Raw genomic sequence first — 22,063 nt, 5'->3', positions numbered from 1 at the left:
GTTTAAAAATAAATGGACTCGAATCACTTTCCGAAACCGCGAGCTAGATAATGTCTTCTTTTACCTATCTACTTACCGTGCTCGTGTACATACACGCTTGTTACACGGACGAGCGAGTGACGCACGGGAACTTGCAGCCACGTCAGCCAGCAGACGAGCACAGCCGATATATCGATTGGACGTTTATGAGAAATGACAACCACCTGAGAAGTTTACATGGGCACCGCAAAATCTGATGTTCTAAATTTTATTTTCGTTCCGGTGTATTGACGCCACTCGGTTTGGCAATAACTTTCCGATCGATAGCCGAGTGAAACCGGCACTCGACCGTCGTCGGTTTCTTCTTCAGCCGAGATCGTCATCGAATGTTCGGCAATTAACCCTTTGCACTCCGTAGGCTCCTCTCAGTCGCCATTCGATTTGGCACAGAAAAATTATGCAGTATAATATTTAATGTTGCGTTTCGTGTGATGCTTTGGTATGCGAAATATTAAAATAAAACAGCCTCTTTCTTCAATTTATGTACGATTTCTCGTGAAGCCAGTTTCAAGAAATGTTAACTATATTTCATCCGAAAGTGTTGGGTACTTTTGGTAGAAAACTCTTGGAGTGCAAAGGGTTAACGGAAATAGAGACACGATTTTATTGATGACAATTACAATTGCTACGGGGACCGGCGAATCGTTACCAATGCTACTGAAAAGCGAAGCTTTCGCACCGGTTTAAACGATATCGGCAATACGTCCGCTTAAAAATGTCATTAAACGCGTCAGTTTTCAGCGAAACTCTGTGGTTAGAAATAGTTTATTGAGAGCGACGGAGTTTTCAATAATATTAACTTTTGGTGATCGCTGTTCGTTTAGTAGATAGGTCTTTTTTGTTCAGAAGGATGTAATCGTTATTTATGGTACCTAGCTGGATCGTAATTACATAGAAAGCGTATCGATGCTTGATTCATTACGTTCATAACAAAGTGGTAATTTGTTTGCCTGCAAGTGTAAACTGTTCGATATCGATAACTGTGAAACTCGAGAGTTTTAATCTTTTTTTAAATTCATGGTAAATATAAAATAGAAATGGTAACTTTGATTTAAATGTAACGATTACTGATTCGCTACCATGAATATTTACATTCTTTGACTGGTTTTAATTTAAATTTAGAATTTGGGTAAAGGCTAATTAACCATTAATACTTTTTATTGCAAACCTTATTTTGAGAGTTTAAATATTTCAGTGGTAAGGTATCTATATAGATAACCGTAATGATCAGTGATTCTCATTCAGGGATTTGTAATAAATATTTTTGCAAAATTAATTAGTTTCTTGCTGCAACTTTTAACTATTCGTAGTATATACTTAATAACAAACTAATAATTAGGTCTTTAATGAATTAAGCTTCGTATATACACTTTTATATGATTCTATCAAAATAATCTAAAATAAACAGAATGTGTTCAATTTAAATCTTGTATACTAAAACATTTAAAAAACAATTTATTACGATCTTTAATGATTTGTCACGCTAATAGTGCATTAATTACCAAGCATTCTGTTCAGATAATATTGCGTAGGTGCTCGTCATAATTAACGGTATCTATAATAAACGTTTAAGAACAATTTTCTATAAACCTAGATTCAACCTCCACTCTATAATCACATTGCCTAAAACAAGCAGCAAAAATATTTATAATCACCGTCTGCATAATGACACGAACTTTCAGATTTCCAACTAAATAATCTTCAACAGTTAATTTACATATTACACAGGGTTCCCGTTAACGAGACATTCGTTGAATTTGAGAAACATAAAATTTGAGAACCAATTGATTGGACATCAAATTTTATTGATTAAAAACATATTTCATCGAAACTTTCTTACCTTCTACTGCGACTTTACAGTCCGCGGAAAAAGGGTGAAGCAAATGTTTCTCGCACACTTCGATAGCCGAATTATCGGTGATCGAGTGACCGTGTCCGCCGCTCCTTTAAACACAAGAAAACACGAACTCGTTAGTGGCACGGCCGGTTTCTCTAGGAACCACGATTTACGTATAGGCAATTAACGCCACGTCATTTAAGCAATTCACTGATAGTAATTGAAGACTGCTGCGCAGTGGAAATTGCGGTTCGCCACGGTATGAAACGTCGCGCGCCGACCTAATTTCGATCTGTCGAGACCGTCAGCCTCGAAATTTTTCGTTTCCTGCGTTCCGTCTGTTTTCGTAACGAGATTAACTTCATTTAGCACTCGCCCCGGTTCATTACCGACTGTGGCAGGGCCCCCGATAACACGAACGTGGTTAACTCGATAATTATGTATAATATCAACCGGAATCATCGTACGAACGGGGCCATTTAACAAGGGAAAACCACGTGAAACCCAAAATTCCAGTTTCAATCAAACTTTTTCATCGCGAAGCCTATTGCGCTGGACCAGAAGCAACTTTTTTTTCCCCCGGAAATTCGCTGTGAAGTGGTGAAATCAACCCTTCCAGTTTTAACACACATTTTCCCGTTTTCAACGTAACTGTATAACCGAGGGAGATTGTGAAACTTCGCAGACAAAATTCATTCGAACTTTCATTGTACGCTACAGCAGTAATTATTTGTAGTACATAAATGGTTAATATAGTTCGTAATTAATTTAATGTAGTTCATATTTTATATTTCTATGTATATAATTGAATTGATCAAGCGAGTTGTTAGTGAGTCGAAATGATTAACTACAGTTTTTGAATGTTCTTCAATCTTTGTGTTAAAACATTTGATTTATGTTTAATGTATTGAATTTTATGAAAGTTTTCTACGTTTAATTTTGCGAAGTCAGCCACTTTGGGAAGTAAATGGCTCAATTATAACCAACTGAACAAACGTTTCACACAGCAACCGACTTTGTAATGTGCAATAAAATCGTATTACCGTTTTAATTATTCAATAGTTTTTAAAATTCATGGTAATTTGAACTTTTATGACATATTAAAGCTTTCAAAGCGTCAACTCCAATGGTAAACGAAAAGTTATTTCAACGGATGGCCGTGTAATTGTTCCGTGTGTTGCATCAATAATGGCCGGTGGATGCGGAGAGCCAAGAATATGTTTGAACAAAACTGTGCGCTAAATGTTCGCACTCGAAAAAAGCTTTGTCCTTTCATTTATTATTAATTTTAAAACATTGAAATAAAATAGCACCTTTCCTTAATTTATTAGTGCCATTTCTCGATCAATTAGTTCCAAAAAATGCTATCTACCAGTCTATTCGGGAAAATAATAAAGTATTAATAACTAACTTTAATTAGGTATATCGTATAAAACGTAATTTTTACCAATAAAAACTATATAATAACCATACTTGACACGGACACAACCGTTCACAATGAATGCAAACAATACAGTTGACCCTTTATACTCGAGAGGTCACCGTTTGATTTCATATAAAAAGGTTATAAAATCTTACGTATACTATTAATCTTTGTATAATACATCAATATATAAAATATTCAAATAAAATAGCTGTCTTTCTTAACATGTTGAATGTAAGTGTCCCAATTAAACGATGATTACTTGAAAACATTCCTCATTGTAAATAACGCTGTCTCATACGGTGGCATTCGGCAAGACAAAACCGCGATAATGACAACGCAATGCAATTGAATAATTTAATATTGTATATTTTACATTTCGCACATTCGACAGTATAAATTTATATTTATATTTTCTAACCGATCAGTCTCACACAATATCATCTGTATCTTATCAGGAAATGTTGGCTGCTTCTCGCAGAAACTTTCGAGTGCAAAGGGTTAAGTGTTTGCGGCAATTACCCGCGTTGCTCGAAATAGAAACCAGAAAATAACAAGGTGAACCGACGGGGCGTACGCGGTATCCTGCAGCTGTATGCTGTTTCTCTGTTTTGAACATTTTTTGCACTATTGACCTGCATATTTTCTCGAATGCCGCGGCGCGCGACTCGATTGAACCATTGATTTGTTCCCAACGGTAGCTAATCAACTATGTCGCGTGAGTATGCAAAACGTGTGTCGCCCAGTTGTTGCACCGTGAACGTGTCAACATGCTCAATGATCCTTCAAGCGATTCTTCGCGATATCGCGAGCACAGTTATCGAGCAGCGACTCCACTCAAACGGCTCCAGTTTTTTGTGATATCGATTTATGCAATTGAAAAATATTCTCTCCTTATCGCGTGCGTATGATGCATTATGAAACATCGCGTTCGGTATTTGTAACGTAAACGGAAATTCTAATGTTGTTTCAGTAACGGATCAATGTTTTGTGTGTTCAAGGTAATCTAAATCATGATTGAAGCATTGTTTAACACTAGAACCACCAAATGGGTGAAAATGACCCATAGGGAAGGCACAGACGGTTTTTTCAGAAATTATTCAAGAAATTGATTTAGATAAATACAAACTAGAATATAAGGAAATTGGAAACTGAATAAATCTATTATAAGTTTTATAAGAAAATGCAGAACAATCAATTTTACTGATGGATAGTTCTAATGTTAATGGATTTTTTCATCTTCTGTGAAACACTATGGAAAAGAAATATTCCTTTGTACAAGACGTACCATAACTTGGAAATTTCTCTTCCATTTATGGTGTTTCACATTTGAATTGCTCAAATTGTTTAACCAACTGGTTAACCTCATAAAATAAAGTAGAGAAAAGTGATGCACTGGTGTACATTGAGTGTAGAATCTCTTTTTCTAATGAAAAATCAGGCAAACGTTATAGAATGTAGTTTACTTCATTATTATAGATATAGCTTTAATCTAATGAATATGTAAAATGCATAAAACGGTATATCCTTGAAGTAATCTTTATTATTATCACAATGTTTGCATGGCTAAAAGTATTTTTCTTATTTTGTGATACTAAATCTAATGAAGAGGTATAAAAAGTTACGGGCCAATCAAGCGCTTTAACTACGAAATCTTAAAAAATGTAGAAAACGGAGTTGACCGATTCAGCCAATGTACTCAAATATTTTCAAACATCTTAATTTCCAGTTTCCAATTTCTAATTACTACATCACTCAACATAAAATTCTACGTATTAATCTATATATCCTTATGAATTCCCCTTTTCCATCATAAATAACATCACAATGCACAGACGAACGTAACATGCGCGAGGGCGCAAACTAAGCTACATACCTCAATGATTTATGGCGGCCAAGGAATAAAAGAAGTTCGTTCCCTCCGCGATTTCAATGCATCGCTATCGGGGTAAAAACAATATTGAATTTAATTACGCTTTATATTTCACCGTATTCCACGCGTTCCCGCGAAATCCGCGGGGCCGGCTCGTAAATATTCTTATCGTATTATATAATCGGCTTTTTCTCTTCCCTTCGCTCACGCCTTTGTTCCTTCGCGTTTCAGGAGCGCAAGGTAATTCGATTCCGGAAGTCGTTGCCGGACGATGTTCCACCGGATGGCGGCGAACAACGGGCCGAACGAGAAGTGGAATTCGTGAGGAGCGTGGCTTCCTGCTTTTTCGGACGGTACACGGAGATCCCTGAGATTCTTCGGTGCGACGCGAGAGACATCATCAGACTTTCGGAAGCCATTCAAACGCTCCGGCCAGGTAAAACGCTCAGCCCTTCGAAATTCTCGTACGGGACCGCGCAAAAACTTCAGTCGCTTCTGGAATTCTTTTCTGGTCGCGCATTTTTCACCCTCCCTCGTCAACGTGGACCAGCAACCCTTTTGCCCCTCCGGTTGCGGGTAATTCTCTGATTTTTCTCTTGAGGAACGTGGACGAAATTTTATACCGACTCGTTACGAGAGATATTCGTAATGGAATGCGAGAAAGGCTAAAACTTCGGACAGCTATTTCTTTCAAGTTTTCTTTTTATATCCATCGAGTGCTCGGCGTGTAAGGAATAATTCTTAAGTTTCAGGCTTAGGATTTTATTAGTTTTGAAGTTATCCATGTGTAGAATTAATTCATTGATGTGTATATACGTGTTATAGGTAGCTTCAATTTTGATGACCTTGATATATGTTGTCAAGGAAGTTTTCATTCTTAAATCATATTTAGAATTATAGTTTAGTTCTGTAGTTTTGTTTGGTTCTGTGTAACCGTATTGACGAATGATAAATTAGTATCGAAAATATGATGAGGAAAGATGAAAGCTGTCTAATTAAACTAATTAGACATATAGCTTTTTAGTTCTGTAGTTGTGATTAGTTATGTGTAACCGTATTGACGAATACCGAATTAGTATAAAAAACGAGACAAGAAAAGATAAGAACTGACTACATAATTAGGCTTGTGTCAAGTGTCATAAGCCACGTCACTCGAATTTAGATAATCACTTTTCATATAGGTATAAAAAAGTCATCTTCTCGGTGACATAACGAACAATTGCTGTGGAAGATCTCGACCTTTCAATTTTGAATTGCGAGTTATAGAGATACATTTGTAATATTGATAAATATTATAAGTAATTCGATGAATGATGACTCACGGAGAATCAACGTGTCAACTCTGCTACAGTTCTCAGTTTATTTGCACATTTGAAATGTTGGGAAGGTTGAAAGGTACCACGCGTACAGTGGTAAAGATTTTCTTGTACTTTTCTTAAATTCGAGAGTATCCTTGAAGAAATAAAACTGTGGATAAGTTAAACAGATCAAATAATCGCGTGATGGCTTCGAACGGACTGAAAACATAGCTGAGTTGAAAAATACCTGAAGAACCTGACTGAATTAAACCACTTTGGAACATTTGTATTTGCCTTTTCCAAGCATCTAGATTTTTTCATTTAAATTCTGATTTTATTTTTGATAAGTACCAGTAGGTGCTGTTGATCTTTCACTGAATAGAGTCCAGGTAAATATGGTCGCAACAAACTGAAGAACAGGTTTAAGATTATTTTTCACATTATAGAAACACTTATCGAGGCTGTTAACTTTTATCTAATTCTTGTTTTTATCAATCAGTCCTTGAAAACGTGAATTTGCATAAAGGCCTGTAGTCTACCAACATGTTATTACAATTTCCTTTCTCACCATGTTTTCTTCAGTCATTCTATGTATTCAGTAAAATGATCCTTTAACAAGGTTTCCTTTTCCTCGGTATATTTCTGCAATAAGAAAGTTAAAGTATTTTTTTTCATATTGTACAGTTTGTATTTTAAATCTTTAAGTCTTTTGAAGGATTGAAAACAGGGTTTGGGTTCTTAAAACAATCATGAAGAACCAGAATAAAGTCATAACTGTCATTCGGTATATCATTTCTCAGCTGTATCGGATTTATATAAATCGATAGAAACCAATATATCAAATAATTGTTATACCAAAAGTGTATCTAATGAGAAACCTTCGAGGTTTAAGAGGTTATACGAGAAAGTTCTAGTGTTACCCCATTAAGTCCCATGAAATTTTTTTTTTGAATTTATAGATGAAATTTTGTATTTCGAGTAATGAGTGTCCATACTATCTTGGAAAAATAATGAAAAAATCTGACATATTCAATATACTATATATAACAGTCGCATATTCATAGATCACCTAATGTAATTGTTCATAACATTGTTTATATTCAATGTTAGTGCATATAAATAGAGTTTTCATTATTCTGGAAACATTTATTTCGTAATACCAAGTTGCAAAAATTTTAACTTTGTTATTTCAAATTTTATAAATAACTTCTCGCGGCACTGCAATCATAGAGCATTTTGTAAATTTTCAAAACTTCAAATGAAGTATAAATGTTATCTGAAAATAACGTCTGATTCAATTTATTCATTCTAAATACTAACTCATACATATCCTAATTATTAGATACATTATTTATTAACAAATAAATTGTCTATAACAATTTAGAGTGAGTGATCCATTAATAGATCACTGGGACTTAATCGGTCAGAAAAGACAGCACTGCGAATAAACGCAGATGCCTGTTGATAAGCTTATTGTTGTCCGCGACAGGTGTTGGACCGAGGTGAATACATAACAAGTATCGAGACAACGTGGTCTTCCAGCTTTCGTCGATCGGTCAGGTAGCGCGGCCTTTTTTCACGCGCGTCCACCTGCTGACTGCACCTTTTCTCCCCGAAGAAAAATGCGAGGTTTGCACGCGCGAAGGCACTCCAATACCACGAGGTTTCTCAAGCCCCGATGAAATCTCACCCGGCCGATGGTTGTTCGACTTTAGTTCCGCCCGTAAAATTCAAATATTTCTTGAAACTTGATTAGAGGGATAAACTCCGGCCGCCAGCGTTTATTATGCCGGGGAACGATCTCGCGAAAGATAATACGCCGCTGTACAGTGGGCTGTTCATATAAAAATCGTTGACCAAAATTGTCTTTATGTACTGCGCGATTTATATACTAAATAATAATTCTGAACACTGACGTGTAATCCCTATAAAAATTCTAACAATAGATTATTTTCGGTTTCTTCGGACATTCATTATAGTGTTCAAGTCGAAGCTATTTATTTTCAAGATCATTCCGAATATTCAATGCTTTTAAGATATCGATAATTGTGAAACAAAACAATCGAAACCAGTCGTTTCGACTGGTACGGTAGTTCTAGTGTTAAGTATAAAATCATTTTTACGTACCGAACTACATAGGTACGTTTTCGTTATAGAATTAAGTTGTTTACAGAATACATTTCATTTTAATTAATAAATTGTTTTCTATTGATACAGTGATAAACCAGTGTTTATAGGAAGATTTGTCGGGATATGGGTATAGAAATTTATAGATAAATAAAGGTATTATTTACTCATGGTTTTTTCTTTAATTGGGCGTTCTTTTTTCATTCTTATTTGAGAAATGGTGAAAACTGTTTTTTTTTGTTTGATAAAGTAGTAGTTGTATCGCTTTTCTTTAAGATTGTGTTACTTCCTTTCTTGAATGGATTTCATTTTAAAGAAAATTTTCAGATAAAAAAGAAATTTTCGGGGAAGATAACGAAAGTCCAACGGGTGCATTTTTGCGGATAATTTATTTGTAGTAGGAACGTAAAGAATATTTAAGTTGCCTCTCTAGTGTAAAAAAATAGATTTTGATTTTATTGCATTTGTTTGCAGTATAATATTTCAAAATTAAGATCTGGAAGGGATTTGAATAGATTTGGAATAGTGAAGAGGATGCAAACTTTGAGCAATTTTTCTGTGTAAATTTGCACACTCCATCAGAATCTGCTTGTAAATTACTGACTTCGCTGCAAGCGAAGGAAAAGCAAAAGCATTGAAGGAAAAGAAGAAGAAGAAGGAAAAGGAAAAGCTTTTAAAGAAGAAAAATTAAAGTTATGTTTAGCTATGATTATAGATGGCTGTTGAGAGTAACGAAGATATTCCACATTGCTGGACGTGACGTCAAGAATTGGAAAATAATGTAAAACAAGTGAAACGTAGGCAAAGAAAATAAATGATGCAGATGAGTTTAAAAAGCGGTAAGACTCTCATAAAAGATCTGCCATGGAGATAATTGCAATCAATGAAATTTTCCCTCGATCTACATTCATAAAATTATTTTTATTTTAATATTTAATACTCACGTAATCTCAATTAATCAAAATATTTCACCATTAAGTTTAATAATTTCATTAAACTGATTTATATGAAATTGATACAAAATATGAAATTTCTCTTAATCAAACAAAATCATGTAACATCCAATACACGAAAGGCGTTTCACAGTCCTGTTTGCCAATATTATAAATTTACGATTTATTATTAAAATACAGAGTTCACGCAACTCGCGGTTTCAAGTATTGATTTATACAATATTCATGTATTATTAACATTATTTTTATTGAAGTTGTCGAAGGATACCTTTTAATATTTTAACTGAAATTATTTTGTAAATTTAATTGTCTTTGACTTGTCCAATTTACCTGTTATGCTTATAACATTAATTCTGCCATCATATTTATTTCATATGAAATTAATTATTAAATGAAATTATATTAAGTAATTCAATCCCTCGCCTCATAATATCGTATGAGAATCATGTCGAATATTTCAAATAAGGTTTAACAAAAATGTCATTCAATCATTTGAAGTAAATTTTACAGCCAATCTGGATATAGAAAGAGCACAGAACCTTTTTTATTTTCCTAGTAACTTCTTAACATTCTAAAAAGTGCAACTATTGCAACAAAATTCTTTAATCTAAGATATTAGATTTCGTTCAATTACCTCTAAAGAAAACTAAATATTCTATACACAAAAGAGCAGTAAAAATAGTGTTAAACCTGATGATAATCTCTATTTTCTTGCACCTTAAAAATTTATATCTATAAACGCGTAACATCGTACGTCTATTTACTATACATAATGTATATATATGTAGGTTGCTACCTCACATATTTGTGACGACCGTAATCCTATATTTTACATAATTAAAATGAAATTAGTCCTACACATATTGTTATTAGAAATGATAAACTACGACATTATGTTTAAGAATTCAATGACTCGTTTCACTTTCATTTTTCTAATACTTTCTTTCGAAGATTTATTGGATCGAAGAAAATATAATTGAGACCGTCACCGAAATAAGCGCTAGTAGCGAACGTGTTAACCCTTTGCACTCCAGAGGCGGCTCTAAGTCACCAAATGATTTGAAACAGCAAAACTGTGAACTTTGATATTTAATATTAAACTTCGTATAATGCATCAATGTACGAAACATTGAGAGAAAATAGTCCTCTTCCTGAATGCATGTGAGATTTCTTAATTCAATCTAAGAAAATGTCATCTGTATCTCATTAGAAAATATTGAATATTTCCGGTGAAAAACTTCTGGAGCGCAAAGGTTTAAATAGTAGAACGTTCGGATATCGGAGTGCTCGTACTAACGCCGAGGCCGCTCCATTGTATATTCATTATTGCCCGTGCATTTGTTCCTCGAGACATCGCGATAGATTCTCAGCTAGGGGGTCACGGTTCTTCTCCCAGTCCCTGTCGGCGCATCTCGAATCACGATAATAATAATAACAGCAACAACAACAACGTTCGCTCGGTATTGTTCGTGCGGATCGCGGCTCGCGGGGTCGGAACGAAGCGTGACCGCGTCGAGTTTTCTGAACTGGATCATTCTGGTATACAGATTGACCTAACAAAATGATATCACGATTCTTACCAGATAAATCTGCACCGCATGGATGACTTTCCAGCCGGAACGTAAAGGCTATCGATCAGATAATGAGACCGTTCCCATTACGAAAACACCGGCGCGACCGGATTCCAGATGGAAAATGCATGAAAGTACAATTACTTTTACGATAAAAAGGGACACGTCTCTTTTTTCGCATGACCGCTACGCTCGCTGAGCTCGCGGGCGTGCGCACTGCGGAACTCGTATTAAATGGATTAATTTCGTGAAAGATAGTCTGGATGAATCAAGATTCGCCAGATAGTTCGAATAGAAATATATACTGTTTTAAGAAAGACAAAATGCAGTTTTTGTCGAATATCATTTACATACGTAATGTTTCTAATCTTTTTGTATTGTTTTCATAATAGTAGTAGCTATTATTTGTTTTTACGTGATTCCTTGGTTTGTCAACGCATTGTTGACCGGCAATTTTACGCAGAAGTTGTCCCATGTCGTTAGTTATTATACCATAATTAAATATGAAAGTTTCGCGATTTAAATAAACGTCAATATACTTTATTTATATATAATGAATCGAAATGAAACTTTGAAATGGCTAATACAACTGGAAACACAAATCAACTCGCGATTGGTTAATAATGTGTTAGATGCTCGATCGTTCTGCTGTCAACACATTGACTGCCGCGAGAATTTCGAACGTTGTATATAGCAATAAATATTCTCTTATAACAAGGGCAAATGGTATTAGAAATAATTATTTATGATTTGGCATCACGATACTCGTGTTATGCTATCATCTAGCTATTCGTTTTACATAAATAGTTTCATTCGACATCAGTTTTCTTATTGCGATTCTATTTAAGCAATTTGGAAGCTCCGGAACGCGTCAATTTGACGCGGATTGAATTTTATAAACATTATTTGGTAAATGTTTCAATCGGTTTTCGTTGATTCAATTACACGAATATGAATCCTAATTGTCTATTTCTACATCTACAATTTCCAAAATCTAAATGAACGAATATCAACTTCCCCAGGAACAATAGAATAAACTGTACAATAAATGCCCGTAAACCTAACGTTAAAGCAATAATTTTTTAGTAGAATTATCGGTGGGTAAGGCGTGAATTAGCAAAAATAAGAAACAAAAAGGGAAACCATAACGGTGTACCGTATGCAGAACAGAAATATCTATATAGAGAAATTGAACGGTCAGCATTGAAACGGCGGGCCAACGAAAATTTACTGCGTGCATGTCGCGGAGGCTACTCATTGTCGGCCCACACGGCGGCGGCGGCGGCGGCGGTGGCGGCTGCAGCTGCACGCTCTCGAAAGAGGATGACGACGTCTCCAGACACTCTCGAGAAGACATTAAGCCAGCGCCGTACTTACTTGGTCGTGCCTCCACAGAGACGTTCACACGTTCCACCGCGGAACACACGTGCGATCAGTCACTCCTACGAAAAGGGCACGACCCCCAGGGCAACATCCGTCGAGCCCCGGCTTAGGGGAAAGCTGATGCACGCCCCATTCAAGCACCTCCTTTTGCCAGACGAGGTCACTTAAATATCCTTTTCTCGCGGATCATCCTCTTTACCGAATAATTAATCGCCCGGCCGGAACCCGCCGCGCGATATCGTCGCATATTCACGAAACAAGGGGCGGTTCGCCGTTACTCTTGTAACGCTGCCGACCGCACATTTTTCGCGAGCGGCCAATAACCTTTCCGAAAACTCTTGTGCACCCGACTCTCGATTTACGAGGAATTCTCTTACACGAGTCTGTTTTTGAGTGATTATGTAAGAAGTATTGTTAAGTAATAAGTAACGTATCTAAATGTTGATCACCAATGGCTTTGCCGTTAATGTGATCACTTTAAAGTAAAGTGAAATAAAAAGGAAAGTATATTTTGTTCGGTGTTAGTGAAATCAGATCGCGCATAAATTATCACGTAAATATTATTTTAATTTAAGAAAGAGTGTAACACCGAATAGAATGTACCTTTTCTGAGTTCATTTTAAGGTGGTCACATTTATTGTGAAGTCATTAGTGACTAACATTTGGATATATTATGTGTTACTTAATAATACTTGTTACAGGATAAAAGATATTTTAACACTTTGACTGCCACGTCACTCGAATTCGGGTGACAGCATTATTTACATCAATTTAAACAATAATTTTCTTGGTTACTTAATTTCTTTGATTTATGGGATATAAGGAAGGTAGTAGAGCAATCGTTACGAAGAATCTCGACTTTTTCGTTTCAGTTTCATTAAGAACATTGTTTACTTGGCAGTCGAAGTTCTTCTTTTCGAAATTATTGAAAAATGATGTGATTCTCTGAGAAATTACCAAAGAAACAGATTTAACAATACGCAAACAGAATGTTAAATTAACAGAAATCTCAATAGATGCACCCTTAGAGTGTCTATAGACAAATTTTAAAAAGTCTTGACTCCTCGTTAGTTTTAGTGTTAAAGGTTAATAGTTGTACATAATCTCACCCTTTACATTCAGAAGATAAATCTCAGTTACCATTTAATTCGCAGCGAAATGATTTTAAACTCAGTATTCAATTCTGTCTAGTGAGTAATGGACATTTTTTAGTTGAATTGTACAATACAATTTGAGGTACGTTCGAATGTAAATGAACAAGTTGCGATACGATTCTTTCTTCGCAATGATACACGTTGGGTCTATTTTATTATTAATAATTTATAAGAATGTAGAATATATTTTCTGTTCATCGGAAGCGCGCGTTTAGTTAATGTTTAAGGTGAAGCTTTCCAGTTCAATTTTTATCAGTACTGCGGTTTAGTATATCCGCAGATCTGGAAATTGTTGTAAGTGTAACGCGTGGAATATTATTCAAAGCTATTCAAGTATACATGTAAAATTCATACGTCGTTAGACGGATAAAATGATAATACGAACGGCGAATCTACTCTTGTCGGTCGCACGTAAGCCACTGAATGTCTGAGTGAATTCAATGAAATGATACAAATGTGGCGGGGAGAGGGATTAACGAGAAATTAAACTAAACCTGATTAAAATACTTATTCGAAAATACAGACGCACGTTCATCGGTAAGGAAATTGATTTAATTGCCCACGTTCGTTTATCTGCTTTAAAAATATCACGGTTGGCACAAATATACCAGTGAAGGAGACACTAAGTCATTTTTTTAAATTGTAAATTCATTTTATATTTGAAGTCTGACTAAGAACGTGAAAACCGCAAAGATATTAATAATTCATCTTTTACTTGTCATTGTTCCGCACATACAGAACACATGTTCAATACTTTCTTTTAATAATTAAAACATCGCATTCTTATACATTAACAAAGGCGTTGTTTACCTGTACTTTCTCGTCCAAGGTCCTTTAAAGTATTATTGCCCCTGGAACGAAACAAGTACGATTAGAATATTATTTTTAATTTAATGTGAAGTAATCTGATAATTGTCGAGGCATATTTATACTTAGCGTATCGTTAGTGTTCACTTAACCCGTATGAACAACCGAAATGTTTGCGTTTGTTCAAGCGGTGTTGTAATATTTTCACGTAAATTGTTTGTATACCTGAGTATAATTTCAGAACTTTCTCCCACGTAATTCTGTTTTGTCCTGGAAATTTAACGAAATTGCTTTGAGTCTCTCTTCCGCGTCTTTTACTTCGAAAGTCAAAGAATTACAAAAAAATATTGTAATACTAAAACCACGATAAAAATTAATAAATATCCACATATGAATACAAATTAAGAATGTATTCAATAGTTTCAATAATCTCATCAAACGAATATATTTTGTAACTTTCAAGTTACAATGACGTTAAACTTTCACGCCTGACCGTACAAACGTTGAAGTTAAGTGATTAAACCATGCGTTACGAAATATCTAATAAGATGAAAACACGTAAATGTAATTTACTCTTCTCTGCACAAACTATGGAACATTGATCGTCGCAAATATGCTAATAACGAACGTTTTAACAAATTGACTGCTACGGTGATCACCGATGACCGAATCTGTCAAATTACTCGAAAACAATTACAATTCATAAGGTAACCGGCGTCGAATGAAAATGTTTAATAACGCAAATAACTGGATCATAGTGTAACCTGATAATTGTGTACCAAACAATTGAAAATTATTCCTTTCTGTTTTTACTACAAAAGAATATGTGATACACAAAACGCTGAAGTTTTTCGTGGCGGTCAACGTGTTAAGGGTTAAAGTCTCATCGGCAGGATCACCGATGGAACCTGGGATCTTGAAAGCTGCATGACGCACGAGAAACCTGCTTGTACGAGATACGCGTCTAGCTGACGGGAAGGAATTAGAACGATATGAGAAACCGTTCGCGGAGAATGGAAACAGCTCGAGTTACGAAGAAAACACGTTATACAGGAAGCCCGAATTGGCTCCCCTTAATGAGGGGCTTAGACTTCATCTAGACTTCGTTTTTCAATAGTTCGCCGTTTCAAACTACTGAGAGTTTCAATAATCAGTGACGCGGAGACGTAACCGGCGTTGTTATTGAAACAGTGAAAGATCCCGCGACAAGTTACGTCGCAAACCATTCGGGAATATTTTTCGGTTCAGCTGATCGACGGGTTTTTACAGGGGGCTGTTTCAACAGAAGCGATAAACTTTTAAACGGCTTCGAACTATTAACCATTTGTAATGATTACATAAACGCGTGTAAGGCTACTGTAGATTACATAGAATGAAACTGAAAGAAAATGGAAGGATTACGTGGTATCAGTAACAGATTAGAATAGAATTATCATGAATTAACTGTTTGATTATGGTTTATGATACGAAAGAAAGTTGAAAATCTACAAGGTTAATATTAGAACTGTAGCACATGTCAAAATGACGGGTTTCAATTTTTTTGACTTAGTAATTATTGATGTTTTAAAAGTATTGAATACCTGAAATGATCTTGAAAATAAATAGCTTCGCTTGAACGCTATAATGATTGTCTGAAGAAATCGAAAAAATGTATTGTTACAATATTTATAAGGATTACATTGCAATTCTAATAAGTGCTCCATGGTTCTAATATTAAATCTTGAATGCTGATAATAATTTAAATTATCTGAGAATGTTGGGAATACATCAAACACTCGTAACTGGTACAAACAATTGAATTCGTTCGTTATCTTACAAATATCGATTTTTCCCATTAAAAGTTATTATTTAATTATAACTGTATTTCTGATTTTGTAATTCTGTGTGTATATAAGAATTCTATTCATACATCTTCCCAAACAACAATTTTAAAATTTAAATCAAAAGAATGAAATGTGATAATTTAACTCTGCACTGGAAGCAGCTTCAATAGAAACATATTCACGTATAAATAAATGATACGTGTATAAAAAAAGTCACAGATATCATTTATTGTCTTTTTAATAAAATCCGTTAAATAAACCGAACCAGTAGGTTACAGATACAAATGTTATGATATATTTAACGACAAAACTTTACATTTTATAACTCGGAGGCCTCGAGTGCAAAGGGTTAAAATTAAATTGAAGTATATAAAAATTATACAATACATTAAAATGTATGTATTAGGCACATATCTATAAATGTATAGAATGTAAATAGTTCTGTAAGAAGTAAAATTTACACCTTAAATACCCATTCCGAGTTAAATTGGCCCGAGCACCGCGCGAGAGTAAAAATCTACACCGTTCGATTAATTACAGTTTTATTACACGATTTTCGTGTTTAGTTTCGACCGTAACAGTCAGAGACTAGCGTTGCGCAAGATATATATCTAAAGGGGAGCAAAGAGTTTCATACCGAGTCTCGTTTCTCATGACTCGTGACCTTTTAACTGGGATCAGGGGACCAGCGTTGTAATTTGTATTGTTTCTTGGTACTCGTATGTTTGAAATTACAGAAACTCGTGCTGTTGCAATTCCGTGAACGTTACACGAAGCAGAGGCTGCGCCGTTACCTGTTCGGTGTCATGATTGTTTGCATAGAATGTCATTAAACCTTTTAGTTTGACCCACACTTTCGATGACGGTTATTACGTTGCATCCATTATACCGTGTGTACAGGGTGGCCCACGAAGTTCAACTAGATTTGGTCAACGATGGAAAAAGATTTTAACCCTTCGCACTCGACGATATTTTTCATTACAAACATTCATTATTTTCTGACGAAATATTAACAATATTATTTGCAACTCACATAGAGAAACGTCTTGCATAAATTATGGGGATTAAGAGTTAATCAACATTTTATATTGAATTTTTCATTTCATAATTTTTGTTGCGTTCAATCGAATGGCGACTGAAACTAATATCGGTATTTAAGGGTCAACTTAAAAAGGTCAAAGGGTCAAAGATTAATATAAGAAATAAAGAAGTACGAATATAGAGAATATAAAAATTTGAATACAGAAAATATTAAGAATCTGAATATAGATAATATAGAAATATGAATATCGATAATATAAATATTGAAAATATAAAAAATGTGAATATGAGAATATGAATACAAACAATTCATCAGTATAAGAAATATGGAATTATAAAGTCAAAGTGTTGAATTATTATTTGCTGCTTACCGTGTGCGATAATTCACGGAATAACAAAAAAAAAATTCCATGTACATTTTTATCAATTTTGTCCTTTGACGTAGTCGACACGTTTGTGTCCGTTGGACAGTAATAAATTATCGTAATGAAAGCATATCGCAGTCAGCTAATGTAAAAGTAAAATATTTTGTTATTTAAACAAGTGAACACTCTACAACGCGTTCCTTTATAAAACACGTTGCCTTGTTATAAACATTTGCCCGTACAACACGTAGGAGAATCAGTTTGTGTGATTTCCAACATACAGTTAAAATAAAGGACACATATTTGCATTTCTCAAGTGCATCGTTGCATTCATGAAAAATGAAATGGCAGGAAAATTACCATTCAACATTTTCCTCTTTCTCTAATCGTGGACGAAATACAATCTGCTCAATTGCGTGTTTCACCCTGTATACAGTGTGTCTCACGCAGTTCTGGGGCTATTTATGCACGGATAAAACGGTGGACAGAATTAAATGGTTCTGGATGCTTTATAATCTTGTGCTTCGTTTTTGCAGTTCCGTGCAACGATGCATTTGCACAGTGAAATTGCGATTTCCTTGTCGGTGATGCATTACAAATGGGACCCAATTCAACGTCGAAATATAAATCATTTTCTTATTAAGCCACTTCTTTGTTGCCTTTGTGTTGACTTAACGTTGTCGATAATCATTCCTTTCATAATTGTTAATGCATTTCTTTGTCAAAAGATTGCATGCTCCTAAAATTTGATGGTCTGTTTATTTCACGAAGAATGTAGTTTGATTTTACTGTGCCTTGAACTTCTGAGTACCATTTTTATTAAGATACTTTGAACTAAACAACCTCAAATGTTTTAACAATCCAATTGTCCAATTTAAACTGTTGTTGTATGTATTTAAATCTACATGATTTTTTCATATTTCATATATCTCATTTAAATTTAATGGATCCTTAAAATAAAAGTGGTAACAATCTCTATTTTTATATGCATATCATAATATCTTAAAAATATTTCCTGCATTTAGATCATTTTAACTACAATATTTTTGCATAATTTCCTTATCCTCGAAACAAAAATCTACACAAAAATTGCAAGGAATGGAGATCCAAAAGAATTTTGTCTTTTCACGAGAAGCATTTTTTAAATAATTTTATCTTAATTCTAAAAAATGTCATCAATATTTTATCAGAAAACGATAAATATTTTTACTGAGAAAATTGTCGAGTATAAAGAGTTAAAAAGTTATGAAAGGTATCAATTATTATTGATGGTTTTATAATGGAATAAATGAATCAGTTTTATTTAACTAAGACAATAGATAAACACAAAGTTTGTTCGGTAAAATAGACCGAGTCATAATGAGCAACTGCATTAACTTATTTTATAAATATTATCATGAAGATTGCGATCCGTTTTTCTTTTCAATTGCTTATTTAACACTAGAACTACCGATCAGTTCAATCTTTTTTTTAATTGTTCTGTAGAAACTTCAACAATGCAATTATTGAGACTTCAGTTGGTTTGAAATTCAGTGTGTGTATTGCTAAACCAGTTTCTCCAGTACTTTTTCAGAGAGGCATCTGTTATCTGTTGAATAACTAGAAGAAATTCTAGAAAAATAGGTCATTCTGAGTAGTTCTAGTGTCAATTAATCGTTTTATCCAGTCGAATCCATAAATGGCCGTCATTGCCGATTCTATTTTTAATAATTATAAATTGCGTTATCAATATATACGGTGTCACATTTATAAACAATGCGGTCGCATTAAATCGTGAAAGGTGCCCCCAAAGTTTGATCGGAAATTTGTCTGACATCCCTTGCAAGGAGCTTCCGAGAGGGTAGCCGCGCAGCGTTGTTGACTTTTACTTAACATTCAAGCATAGAGAGAGCTCTATTGAGAGAGCCTCTCGAACTATCCGCATACGAGCCGGCCATTATTTTCTCAGGAAGCTCTGGTAGACAGGAAAACGAAATCCGAAACTTTCCTTTCCAGAGACCGTCTAATGACCACCTTATCGGAGGAAATCGTGCTTAAACATGAGCTCCTCGGCTGTCAGCTGCCGCAGACAATGTTCTCCATAATATTGATCTTCCGTTCCGAACCACGAATCATTGCAAGTACAATTGAGAAAAAAAAGGGAAAAAACGTTCGACGGAACGGAACCTGAAACTGGTCTGTGAATTGTATTCGTATAATGATATAGAAAACCATTACAAAAGGACATGGAACAGTGCTTTTAGAGACAAAGTGGAGTATAATACATATTTTCGAAAGAAATGGCATAATTAATCGTAAATAATGAAATTTCTGACATTACTCCTTTGTTTTAATATTAACGTTTACATTTGGTAATATTTGAACGATTCCAGACTTTCTAACTGTATTAAAAGTAATCTTTAAGTACGTTTATTCTTTAATTTTGAATACTCTGAAACTACTTTTAAGTGCCATTTTTATTAGGTTTAGATTTTTCTCTTAATTTCATCTAAATTTCCATGTATACTTTAATGTAAAATATTTGTATCTAATATAAACAAAGGGTTTCAACAGTGTAAAGTATAAAGAGAAGTTTGTCACTTGTTTAATATCTCTTCAGATTTTGCACATACCATTACTCCGTTAATAATAAAATATGTAAAATGCCTTGAGCAAAGTAAAAATCATTTTAGCTGAATGTTGTAAGTCGTCATTAATGTTAGTAACAACATTTTTATAGCTTTATTTAATTATTTCACTCCATTAAGTTCCAAAGTGATCTCTTTTAGCTTGCCGATAATAATAATGTTCTTTAGCTTGAGGATAATAATTACATCCTTTAGCTTGTCGATAATAAATAGAATCGGTTCTTTAAGAGACGAATAAAGCTGTTTGCGCTACACAAAGGAGAGAGAAAACTGGAAGGGAGAATGATTAGCACTTTTCCGGTAACCCTTCGAATCAACCAAGCATGCATCCTGTAATCCTTCTACCAACTCCTTTGTCCGAGGCATGCTTTGTTTCGTCAAGTGTTTAAAGGAGAGCATTCATGCAAACAGTCACCTAACAGTTGTTTACTAAATGAAATGAAATTACTGTGTTGCTTTCTGCGTCGTGGGAAGAAAGGGAAAACGATTGGGTAGTAAAGTTCACACGTTGCACGTTTAATATAAAGCCGTTCGCAAAAGGTTATTTAAACATGTATGCACGCAAAAATTAAGTCTATACGTATGCATGGTAATCGGGTATCTTCGAAACTTGATTAAATACGAATGTCATTATCAATGAGCAGCAGACGTTTAAACACACGTATAAACGAATTCAAGGAAACTCAGATTAAATAAAATTCTGTTTTTCTTGTTAATAATTCCAGTATGTTAAAAACAATATAAAACTGCTATGCCCTTTGGTAATATGAATACTATGTTGATATTTTTAATTTCAACAATTTTTGAATGTATCTATATCTTTTATTCGCGAAGGATATAAACATTCACGATGAACCAGAGATTTATATTTACGATTATTTTATAATTGTTTCATATTATTAATAATATTAAAGTTAAGAAAATAAACTTTATAACAACAGCAAACTATTTTAGACTAATTCATTTGCAAACAACATTAATTTGTGTTGTTACTGAGAATTTCTATAATTATTGTAATTTATATTCGAATCTCTTCGATTTCTTCCTCTTTCTTTATTGGTTTCATCGATTACATTTCACGTGGGTTGCGTTTAATCAGTTTCCAAGACTACTTCCAATCCCCTCCGTGATACATATATCGATTTCCTGTCACGATCGGTTTTAAGTTGGCTCTGTGAAGTATTGATTTTTACAAAAGCTTTTCCGTTCCTTGAAACAATTAAGTCGTTTACAGATGAGCAACAGGTATTGAAACATTATGGCCGACAAGATATCGAGAGCTACTGTCATAACAATATAAATTGTTATATCTTGATCCATTACCCGTCGTAGAAAAGTAACATAATAAGATGTAGATTATCATTAGAAAAAGGTACAATTTTTGATAATTTTAATTTTCCCATTACATTCTTAAAAATTTAAGTTTTCGTGAAGATTTGCACTCTAATTATTATAGAAATCAACCCTCAGTTAACACTATTCCTACCGCGACCGGTCAAATGACCGGTCTTTAGCACAACTTGTATTTTTTAATATAGAATGAAGATAATAGCCAATTTGACAGTATAAAAATATAGTTTCTTTTATTCAGAAGTATATAATGTACATTTTATTCGTTTCCTCGTACGTACTTTTTACATTTTAGACAGATTTTGTTAGTCTTATTGTCTTTGCAGTATCTTCTTATCTGGCACGTTTTCCGTTCACGTGAACCTGTACTTGTATTTCTGACGGGTGTTGGT

The 22,063-nt window shown here is 34.3% G+C and overlaps 1 protein-coding gene across 10 annotated transcripts in view; it reads left to right on the top strand.

Moving 5' to 3' along the window:
- Ipk1 (Inositol phosphate kinase 1) overlaps positions 1 to 22,063 on the top strand; it is a 276,465-nt gene that overhangs the window by 246,920 nt on the left and 7,482 nt on the right. For all 10 annotated transcript variants that reach the window (XM_076368289.1, XM_076368290.1, XM_031978695.2 and 7 more), the window contains one exon: positions 5,404 to 5,608. In XM_076368289.1, coding sequence (XP_076224404.1) covers positions 5,404 to 5,608 — 205 coding nt within the window. The remainder of the gene's footprint in view (positions 1 to 5,403; positions 5,609 to 22,063) is intronic.

This window comes from Nomia melanderi, chromosome 6 (genome assembly GCF_051020985.1).
Source record: "Nomia melanderi isolate GNS246 chromosome 6, iyNomMela1, whole genome shotgun sequence".
Taxonomy (NCBI): domain Eukaryota; kingdom Metazoa; phylum Arthropoda; class Insecta; order Hymenoptera; family Halictidae; genus Nomia; species Nomia melanderi.
The sequence above is the reverse complement of the archived record's forward strand: the minus strand, read 5'-3'. Positions and strand labels throughout refer to the sequence as shown.